Source organism: Panicum hallii, chromosome 5, assembly GCF_002211085.1.
Source record: "Panicum hallii strain FIL2 chromosome 5, PHallii_v3.1, whole genome shotgun sequence".
NCBI lineage: Eukaryota > Viridiplantae > Streptophyta > Magnoliopsida > Poales > Poaceae > Panicum > Panicum hallii.
This window is the reverse complement of record NC_038046.1, coordinates 7,924,232-7,935,768: the sequence shown is the minus strand read 5'-3', so window position 1 is coordinate 7,935,768 and position 11,537 is coordinate 7,924,232. Positions and strand designations below refer to the sequence as shown.

General features: G+C 44.9%; 2 protein-coding genes across 2 annotated transcripts; both read right to left on the bottom strand.

Moving 5' to 3' along the window:
• Positions 1-6,762: 6,762 nt before the first annotated feature.
• On the bottom strand, positions 6,763-7,166 carry LOC112892004. Its single transcript, XM_025959049.1, has 2 exons — positions 7,055-7,166; positions 6,763-6,962 (listed from the first exon to the last, which is right to left on the bottom strand). Exons 1-2 carry the CDS (start codon positions 7,164-7,166, stop codon positions 6,763-6,765), a joined length of 312 nt encoding a protein of 103 aa, XP_025814834.1.
• A 2,566-nt stretch (positions 7,167-9,732) lies between these two features.
• LOC112891924 lies at positions 9,733-10,168 on the bottom strand. The gene is made up of 2 exons (XM_025958928.1): positions 10,039-10,168; positions 9,733-9,938 (listed from the first exon to the last, which is right to left on the bottom strand). The coding sequence occupies exons 1-2, from the start codon at positions 10,166-10,168 to the stop codon at positions 9,733-9,735; spliced, it is 336 nt and encodes a 111-aa protein (XP_025814713.1).
• Positions 10,169-11,537: the final 1,369 nt, after the last annotated feature.

The following is an 11,537-nucleotide window of genomic DNA, read 5'->3' as shown; positions in this document are numbered from 1 at the left end:
ACGCATCTAAACGACCGGCGCATTTTTTTGGCATTTGGGTCCTATAAACGCAAAATTTTTTTACGACGGAATCTTGCCAATTTGAAGTACTAAATGAAGTCTATTTATAAAACTTTTTGCATGGATGAGCTGTAAATTGCGAGTCGAATCTAATGATGCTAATTAATCCATGATTAAGCAATAATTAGCGGATGGTTACTGTAGCATCACTGTTGCAAAATATGGATTAAGTAGGCTCATTAGATTCGTCTCGCGATTTACAGCCCATCCATGCAAAAAGTTTTGTAAATAGACTTCATTTAGTACTTCAAATTGGCAAGATTCCTTTGAAAATTTTGCGTTTACGGTTTTTTTACGTTTACAGGTTTTTTGCGTTTACAGCCGTCATTTTGCGTTTACACGTTTTTGCGTTTACACGCGATCTAAACAGGCCCTTGGTGTCCATGAGACCAGATGACTGGTGCGCCGTGGATCAGCAGGGTTCCGGTCCGGTGGTCCGGTCCAGTCTCGTCCGCGCCTGCCTGCCGCTACTCGGCCGAGCTAGCCAGCTAGCGTGGCACAGGGTACAGGCCACTGTGTGTGCAGTTCCTGGGTTTCCATCGGGAGGTGAACCGAGGATCAGAGAGGGCAGGTCTTCCATTGCAACATGGTACTGTGCATGGCTGGGATGCGGTACCAGTGGGCTACTGCTCAGGTATAGCTACTGCCATGCCACATGTTTTTAACTACGTGTATCCGCATTGCTGCCACGCGCCTTCTATTATTGGACTACTAGCTGATAGTACGAACTGTTCCGGATAAATTATTATTATTGCCCGCGTGCTGAATGGTTTATGTCTTCAGGTTATGCTCTTTAATTAGTAAGTATCTGCTGATGACTTTATTCAGTATTCAATCTTGGGGTTGGAGCACACGCCTTTCTCCGGTAATATTCATTTATTGGGGAAGAGGTGACTGACGGAGATGTTCTTAATGTGCTATGATAATATGCTTATGTAGTATGAGCATGACCGTTTGCCTTGGCAAAAATATCCATGAGAGTAACCAAACACATGGTACAAACACAAGACACAACATTTTCACGCCATATTCCGTTACAGGAAAGGAGTGACAAATGACTACATAACAATTCAAGGAACGTAGTAGCAAATTCAGCCGACCTTAGTTACAGTAACTAAGGCTCGTAGAGGTAAGCATCTATATAAGATACCTCCTTATTCATAGCACAACATTCTTTCTTGGCGAAATGAAAAGCACGAACGTGTCGACCTTGTGCTCAGGGTGCCTGCAAACTCGGATCAGGATCAGGCGGCGGGAACGGCAGCGAGGCAGACCCACTGGCCGATGAAGAGGTTCTTGCAGTTGATGTTGGGGTTGAAGCTGAGGAACTGCTTCAGGGTCAGCCGGGTAGCCTGCGCCACCGCGAAGCACGTCTCGCGCTCCTTCACCCCGTACGCCTTCTTGCAGACCAGCGGCGAGGCCGTCGCCGGAGCCGGAGCGTGTGCGTCCGCCAGGGTGATCACGGCGATGAGGAGGAACGCGACCACGAGAGCGGCGGCGCCACGCTTCGCCATTGCAAGTGCTGTGGTGCACACGAAGGAAGCTAGCTAGGAAATGAGCCCTGAAGGTACGGGTGTGTGAAAGGCTTTGTGGTGGTCTGCTTTGCTGCTGCGAGTGGCTTGGCTACGTTCATTCTTGTGCCTTCTTTATATAGCATGGCGCGTGCAAAATTAGGCACAAATTAAAGGTGATTACGTGTGTGTGCGTGTGTGTGTGTCTTCGGTATTCCACGGCCTTGGAAATGGCGCTGCGGTCAATTACTGGGTGATACTACTCACGACATGTCGTTGCGTTGTTGGTCGTATTTGGCATTTGCATGGCGGCCATTCTTTTTAATTTCTTAGGTGAAATGAATTGAAGTTTCTACCGGCTTTGCTTGGGGTGGAGCCAAACAGAACGTCACCAGGCCAACCATTCTTCTTCGAATTTGGCCGGGGACCAAGCAGCTCGCTCTAGCTAGTGAACATAGAGCAATCTCAGCGAGTTATAATTCCTATGAAAGTATATAAACAGTATAATTTATACCGTGTAACTTTGAACGTGTAAACATACATAGGATAATAGGAGTGTGGATTACCCATGCACCGTTTTACAAATTGTCATTGACATGATTACTGATAAGTAGGCCCTAGCTAGATAGGGATTCTAGTGTTTATAGTAGCACATGCATGCGTATATGCTATGGAACAATGGTGTTAAGCCTTGAATTGTCCACGTACATACTGGATACTAACAAGACATCGTGATAACGCACTAGCTAATCTGTCCGGTTGCTGGCATCACTGGCTAACAATGAAGGAATTATTGAATCGATAGACGAGCGAGGCTAGCTACAGACAAGGACTAAGAGCCAGTGGCACACGCGTGCTAAGCACAAGGCAGGCGTGAGGATTGATGTGATGATGCTTCGAGAGGGGAAATGTAGCCCATGAAGGAAGTTCCTCTCCCATGAACTGGGTGGAGGGGAATTGTGATTAGATCTAAATTCAAAGGATTTGGATACATTTCCAACAAATATTAGTTAGGGTAATCAGCCACTAGTGCCTGGAATGTTAATACATATCTCCGAAGCTTGTCCTGGAATAATGTTAAATTTCCATCCAAAGAGAAAATTTCCTGTAGATTTTGTGTAATCGTGATTTATAGAGTTCTTTCCGAATATATTAACAACATTAATGATTTTTTAGTGTCAATATTGACATATGTTTTTCTGTTGTTAAACCATTTGAAACTGACAGAATAATACCTCCGTTTGTTCCTTAATGTTGTGCTGAAAATCCATACATCTCGCTCGCTTGTGCAGAGAGCATCTTACTTTGCACTGTCTAGATTGTCTGGATTTTGTGCAAAGTCCCTTTTACACGAATATGGTGTTAGTCCAAATACGAAAGAAAACAACAAGCCTTTTTATAAACTTTGGGAGGTAGTACCGCCAAATCACTACTAAAACATATAGAATTTTAGTAATTAATAAGCACCGTATTTTGATACCTCTCCAGGTACCCTTATGTCATACCACTTGGTATTTCTCAAGGAAAATTTCAACAATTAACGTGCATTGCACTTGTTCATTAAGGGCTAGGCTAGTAGGGCTTCTAAGCCTCTAAACAGCTTCGGCTTCTAAGAAATTTCTGCACACTGTATGTAGGGAAAGCCGGCCGGTGCCCAAAATTAACTAGAAGCCAGTAATTTTTTTTTTTTGCTTCACACGAAGGAGCCGGAGTCCTAACAAACAAACCAGAGTCAGAGGTACAAATGCTGAAAAGTTAAAATAGAAAAAACACACAACACAGCATAGCTTGACAACAGGCCCAAATAAAGTTTCTCAACGCAACAAAAACATTATAACCGTTCAGCATCTCCAGCAGTTTCTTAATAAATCTTTCTCAATAATAATTTAATAGGAATATCTCAATATCTCTTTCATGGTTATTATGGGAGTTATTTTTATAGTTCCATAATGATCTCATCACAATCCAACTACCTTATCGAGTTCCAACTCCCCCTTATTTGGGGTGAGTTGGTGTGGTTTCATCTCAATAATTATTGAAAAAAGAGAAGGAAAAGATGATTTTCTGGAGCATTATACTTACATCAACTCATTATGAATTTCATTGCTAGAGTTGAACCTGTGTTCTTGTACATTTTCCTTTCGATCCCGCACTCTATTTCTCTAACGAATATCAAAATCGCTCACATTTTTTTATGAAATACTCACTCTGTTCCAAATTTTGATAAATCTAGATACATAATTTTTATTATGCATCTAGACTTAACATTGATCTAGGTGCATAGCCAAAGTTATTATATATCTAGATTAGCTAAAACGATTTACAATTTAGAACGGGGGGTGCATGGGTCAAGCACCTGTCGGCATATAACATAGTAGCAGGTTGCCATTACTTTTTGTTGGATGAGCACCTTCCATTTATGAAAAATAAAGAACACGGGGAAGAAATACGATTGACTCACAGCTGATATTCATTTTCAGAACACCCCTGTTACAGGAATAGAGTGGCATCTGACCACACAAACAGTACAGGAAAGTAGCAAAGACAACCCCAACCCTAGTCATATATAGCAGCTAAGGCTCGTCGAGGTAATCAAAACATAAGAGAGACCTTATTCATAGCACGAACATTCTTTTTCGTGGCCGAAATATATATAGCAAGAACGACGACTTTGTACGCCGTAGTAGGTCGTTTGTAGAAACTCTCGATCAAGCGCGAACGGCAGCAAGGCAGACGTACCCACTGTCCGATGAAGAGGTTCTTGCAGTTGATGTTGGGATTGAAGCGGAGGAACTGCTTCAGGGTCGGCCCCGCAGCCTGCGCCACGGCGAATCACGTCTCCCGCTTCTGCACCCCATACCTTTTCTTGCAGACCAGCAGCGACACCGGCGGGAGTGCGTCCGCTAGGGTGACCGCGACGACGAGGAGGCACGCGATCACGAGAGCGGCGGTGCCACGGTTCACCATTGCAAGTACAGTATTCTGCACGTGAAGGGAGCTACAGCTACTAGTAGGAATGTGCAGAAGTGATTGGTACCTGTAAGCTTGAGGTTTACTTTGCGCTGCTGCGGTATGGAGAGTCTCTATAGTTCGTGCCTTTTTATAGAGTGGCGAGTGCAAAAGCCAAAAGGTGGTTACATATACGGCGGTTGGAGACGGCATCGATCAGCTCCAGTCAAACCGGTGATACTACTACTTAAGGACATGCATGTCGCTGTTCCCATTAGCAAGGCAGCCATATATTCTTTTCTTAGGTGAAATGAAAGAAGTTTTTTTTTGAGTGAGAAATGAAAGAAGTTGAAGTTTCGCCAGAGTTGCTCCAGAAGAAGCAGGAGTCAGATGTGATTAGGGCTGGGGATACCACTGAAAGAATAAACCACCTAAAGCCTTCCATTCTTTTGTCCGGGATGAAGTGAATAATAGAGCATATCCAGGAAAAGGTTATGACTCTAATGGGAATGAAATATTCATAATTTATACCGTCTACTTTTGAATGAACAAGGATTTAATATTTTACATTGATCTTAATTTCTGTTTTGGATGGCACGCTTTGGATTATACATACATGAATAATAATCAAAGTATGCCATCTGATCCATTTTAATAATTAGATTAAGAGGGTTAACAAAATTTAAATTATGAATTAGGGAGGTTACACTTTTGCATTGACTCTTCGGCACCAGCATTATGGGCCGATCATAGGTTGCTTGTTCGTTTTTTTTTTATAATTGGTCGCTTGTGCGTTGAGTAGCGCGCTGTAACGAGCACACATTTGCACATCCAGTCCAGCAGCCCAGCTACCTTTGGAGTTCGGTAGGCAAACTAGTGGAGCCAGGAGGATTCAAGGAGGTGGAAACAACAAAGACTAGGATGAGGTTTTTAGTCCTTATAATGACCCATGCTCGTAGGCAATACTTCGTTCATCCATTAAATTTGTGTACCTACAATATAATTAGAGAGGACTAGTCTATTAATTGTATGTCTAGACAGACTACAATGATTAATAGTTTAGAGGTTCATGACGTGTATACATTGACTGCATTTCTCTTACTACATTCCTTTATTGAATTATATGTTAACCATGTTATATATTTCATTTACCTTTACAGTTCCATCTAAGGACTTTACCGCGCGGAGAGAGACTTGAATTAATGCTTAGATAAAAGGCATACAAAACCATACAAGCAATGCCATTTTAAGTTAAATTTATTATAGTCGCAAACATTGATAGTTTGTAGCAGGTATTAGGGAGTGTTTCGGATCAATTTTCCATCGTGGCAAGTGCGGGACTACCAACGTATAGCCGATCACTTCCTTAACTTTGTATCATGTGCTACCATTGGCGATTTAGACATATATTTTGTTTGATGGATCATAAGATAAAGTTGACATTTATAGGCGGATAATCGGGTATTTTAACCCGTTATGGTACCCGATTTTGATTCCAGCCATTCAATGGTCTATAAATAGCAACCGACCCTAGTCTATCATTTCTTCCTTTGTTTTAATTGCACAACGTGGTGGTGACCTAATCTCACTTGCCATCACCACCTCTGCTCGTCGATCTTCTCATACGCCCACACCATCGTACCATCTCGACGAGCTAGCTGCCACCTCGTTTCTCACCTCCTCTAAAGGCTACTTAATAGTGACCTCAACTCCGTTCCCCTCCCCCTCATCATCTCTGGTTGTTCATCACTGTCGGATTTGCCACCACCTTCCGTCGTTACGTGAATTCCAAACGGTTCATGATACTATACCCCGCATCTACCCCAGCCAACCAGTAGTCCACCTCCTTACCACCACACCTCTATGGTTCTATACCAGCCGTCTCTGCCGGGCAAGCTACCACAGTGGTGTTTAGTATTTTCAAGAAAAAAAAGCATCCGGTAAGTTAGAGATTGGTAGCACCCTAACCACACTAAATAAATGAAGAATAAATGTACATGCAGAATGGAACACAAGCACACCAACCGTTGGAAAAATGTAGTTTCAACGCAAATCTGTCAAAGGGAGAGTAATGCATGACTCCAGAATACAGTAAATAAAGTGGCACAGCCAAGAGCCAACATTATCAAGTTTGGCTCATAGAATAGCAGTAAACTAATGCTATAGGAAACCTCCTTTATATCGTAGCACAAACGTCGTAATAAGCTGCAGGGAGAGAGTGGCTGCGCCCCCGCAGACTTGATCAAGCTGAAGTGGCGGCAAGGCAGACCCACTGGCCGACGAAGACCTTCTCGCAGTTGATGTTGGGGTTGAAGCCGAGGAACACGTCCTGGGTCAGCCCCGCCGCCTGCGCCACGGAGGAGCACGTCTCGCCCGCCTTCACCCCGTGCACCTCGCTGCAGCTCAGCGCCGGCACCGCCGCGGCATCACTGGCGAAGTAAACTGCAAGAGATTTCATCGCGCGAGCGCACGCTCCAGCAGTTAGAATAATCCCGGCACGGACAGACGCATGCGTGTGCTGCCTCCATGTATACCTCGTCCTCGTCCAAGCGCGTCGAGGTGCACGGTGAGCCTCGCGTCGGCGAGGGCGACCGCCACGAGGAGCGACGCGATCGTCAGGAGGGCGGCGGCGCGGTGGTTCGCCATTGCAGATGATGCTGCTTGCTGCGGCTTGATTGAAAATGCAAGCAGATGGATGTGTGTGTGTAAAGTTTGGGTGGTGCTTGCTGCTTGGTGATGCAATGCGCTTCCGCTCGTGCCTTTTTATAGCAGGGTAGCAGCGATTGTGGGAATTGACAAGATGTGCGCGACGAAACGACGAAGACGCTAGATGCCCACACGGCCGTGCATTGGGAATGTCGCTACAAGGTCTTTAAAAAACAAAAAAAAGGGAATGTCGCTACAAGGGGGACGGGTGAATCGGAGATAGTGCTCGTGGACGGGTCGCTGCTGCGCATATGTAAGAGTAGGTACAATAAGATCTAGTCAGCTGGTTATAAGCCTTATTTTATTATATTTATGCTGAGGTGGAGGAGAGAAGAGAGAAGAGAGAGAAGGAGCTGGCTGTAGGATAGTAGCCAGCTCATAACTGGCTATAGCACAAATTCCCAGACTGAGGTGAGAGAATGAGAGTATGCAAGTGGGTCTAATATTAATTACACAACACTCTTTTAGCCAACATAATAGCCAATCTATTATATTTGTTGACTACAATATTAACTTTAGATGATATAGCAAACTCTTGTAGTCGGCAGCGGGCTAAACTATTGTTCTTGCTCTAAGCCGGCTTATCCTTCGCTATTTGGCCAGGGACCAACTGAATAAATTAAAACAGGGTGTTTATGATTCCAATGGAGCTCGTTTGGCCATGGTGGCCAGCCTGCCCAGCTGACCTTGATGGCGCAAGGGCGTAAGACCGGACGAAGTCATCCAGCAGGTCGATCTGATTCGCCTTGGGCAAGCTTGGTGTGCGGAAAGCCTCCGGAAAGGGTTGAGCCTGCAGATCGTCCTGGGTGAGCGAGTTGGAGTGCAGGTGCCGGGCCTCGTGGCTGCTGGGCGGCTACTCTGCTATTCCCATACATGGTATGCTGTTGTGCTCTCTCCGTCCGTCCTAAAATATGAGTATTTGATTTGAAGCTTCAAATTTTTCTCAGGAAATCCAACAAGTACACTACTTTCTAATTAATTGATCCAGGGCCACCTCATCATCCTGATTCGCATGTAACACTACTTATGCAGTAAAAATGAAGCTTGTGACCTGTGAGCAGTATGCAATCAAATTTAAACCTGCCAATCATGGCCTAGATTTATGAGGGGGAACAATTTACTTTTTACCTCCCTGCTAATTCATATTCTAAAAGTGCTTGTACTCCATTATATTATAATGGGCAGATTATCAAAGACCGCCACATCCTATAAATGTCATTGGTTAAATTGATGTGTAGAGACAACACGTTTGATATGTATGGTATTATTTAGGAGCTATATATCGAAACAATAACTTAGTGGACTTATTAAGACACTGGATGTGTCCAAACATATGATATTATGCTAAATTGTATCTCGAATGAGATACTGAAAAATATTATATGTAACACATAGTACGTGTGATACTACCCCGTTAGGACAAGCTTCAAAGGTGTGATACTCCTATTGCAAGCCCTCTTGACATCTTTTCCTAATAATAATAGTTTATTAGGGAAACAATGACCGCTTAGCCCACCTTTGGAAAATGAGAGAATTCATATTCGACACTGGTAAAGTTAAGACTTCCTTATTTGATACTGAAAAAAATTCAACTTCCCTATTGGATATTGGGTTGAACTATCATTCACTATTTAATACTTTATTAGTCTATTTTATTATTCAAATCATGCGAACACTAAGCCATGGATTCTCCCCTCTCTTTTCTCGACTAAAAAGACTATCAAATCACCTCCAAAATTCATGAAACTTCTTGTAGTGTATAACAAATGGACGTAAATCCACATATGTATTATTAGAAATCTTAGAGCTAAAATTTACCAAAATAAGCTTTTTTTAAGGATAAATTCTGGTAATCTTCAAAAGTAGCCTATTCACCAAAATAACGACTGATGAAGCTTCCCTTAGCCCACCTGTGAAAAGTATCCTTCCCGAGGGCTCACTTCCCTCAGTTAATGGTGTGGCCTGCTCATTGCCTTTGTTTGGAACCCATGAGAAACAAGGTCTGTTTTTTCCTGACAATAATACAAGGGGAACACTGAATCTGAACTAGCGGAACAACACATTTGGATTGATTGATTGAACAATCTTTGCCTTCGCCAAAAGTGTAACTTTGTTGCGTTACATTTAAACTTGAAGAAAAGCCTCGAAAACATACAAAAGAACTTCTTCAGCAACTTTAGATGGTCATCCAATTCGGTGCAATAACCCCAGCCACACTGCCCATACACGATGGACGAAATTAAGAACACACGCACGCGGCACGCGGCACATGACAGAATTGGAACACAGGCGAGACAAACTGATGGAACCATTTCATGGAAAATCTGACGCGGAGTGACACACGCATGCATCACCCCTGGAATACAGGAAAGTAAGCGTGACACAGGCAGCCAGCCTCAATCACACTTCAGCAGCAATTTGATTCGGCGACTTGTGGAGGCGAACACAAGAACCTCAATCACACTTCAGTTTAGCCTCCTTATTCGTGGTCATCATCATGGCTTGATCAAGCGGAAGTGGCGGCGAGGCAGACCCACTGGCCGACGAAGACCTTCTCGCAGTTGATGTTGGGGTTGAAGCCGAGGAACACGTCCTGGGTCAGCCCCGCCGCCTGCGCCACGGCGAAGCACGTCTCGCCGGCCTGCACCCCGTGCACCTTGCTGCAGCTCAGCGTCGGCACCGCCGCGGCGTCTTGCTTCTTCTCCACGGAAACTGCCAGCAGAACAACTTTCCAGGGTCAGAGACTATGCACAGATACTAGCTAGCGCGGTAACATTATTACTAGTAATCTATACGGCTCTATCTCTATCACCTCTAGTCGCTCCGCGATTCACGGGGAACCTCGCGTTAAGAGGCCTCCTCACGTCGGCGCCGGCGGCGAGGGCGGCGGCCACGAGGAGTGACGCGATCAGCAGAGCGGCGGCGGCCCCGTGTTTCGCCATTTGCGTGCCGGCGGCGTGGAGAAGGAAGGGATCCGTGGAAGCTCGATTGAGTTTGTGCTTGGTGCTTGTGCTCCAAGGAGATCATGGCTCGCTCCTTATATAGCTAGCGTGGCCAGCGCAGGAGTAGAGCAAGTTTGCGCGCGACATGACGACGACGACGCAAGAAGCGGGCTCGCACGGCCTTGGGAATGTCGTTACAGGGACGGGTGATCCGGAGATGTGGTGTGCACTTGCGAGCCGTCTAGTCTTTTGCAATTTGGCACGGGGCCAAGTGAAACATGAAGGGGGTGCTTATGATTCCAATGGAGGTCACTTGGAATATTCTATTATCCATATACAGTTGGGATTTGGCTGAGCAACCATCTCCATGAAATATTTGCCTTGCGTTCCCAGTTCCTACGGATCCGCTGAGGCTTTGTGAGAAGTATCGAGAGGTCTCTGTCTCCTAGCTAAGAAATATTACTACCCTTTCTATCTCGAAGTGATCGACGTAAACATGCCTGCTCGAGCTCTAGAACTGGGAGACGAACAAGTCATAAAGCAGTGATATGAACGAACCGCAAACTCTAGCCGGTTAGGCCGAGACATTTTCCTTAAAATGCCATATATATGTGTCTGGTTTTCTCCCTTTTCTTCGAGCAAGAATTCTGGGCCATGAATTCAGATTTACGATTCACTACGTTTCTTCCTCCTCCCGTGTTCAGCACCTCTCTTCTTCCTCCGTCCGTGAGAGGTTGGTTGGGTGCGCTCCCCCGCCCTGCCCGGTGGCAACGAACTCGATGGATTCGCTCCCACCACCCTCTAAAATCGCTAATCTTTCTGTTTTAGAAGTCCTCAGCCCACTGACACTGCCTCCCTGGCGAAGTGGCGATCTAATGCCGCCGCGAAACGCAATCAGCACATGGGCCTGACGGGCCTACGCACACCAACTAAACGCACGCGGCCCGCGGCCGCGCCGTACAACAAAACACCACCACCAGGCAAACTGGTCCAAATCTCTCTCTCTCTCTATATATATGATTCATGCTCAAAAAAGAGGGCACGGGAGCGTGGCCATGTCGCCGGCCGTTCCGGGCCGTCGGATCAGCTGTACGCGCGGCTCATGTCGTACAAGTTCCGGTTATTTTGAAAAAAAAAACTTCAGATTTTACATAAATCAACCTGCGGTCTGACATCCTCTTTTAGATAATTTTATAAAAACATCCACAACTTTTTTTAAAATAAATCCACAGACCAACCTTCATTCATAACTTTTCTCAAAATAAAGCCGCAGACCAACCTTTCCGGTTCAAGAAAAAATTATAAAAAACCTTAAATTTTTATAAAATCAACCTGCAGTCCTAGTCCTCTCTCAGAAACTTTTCTAAAA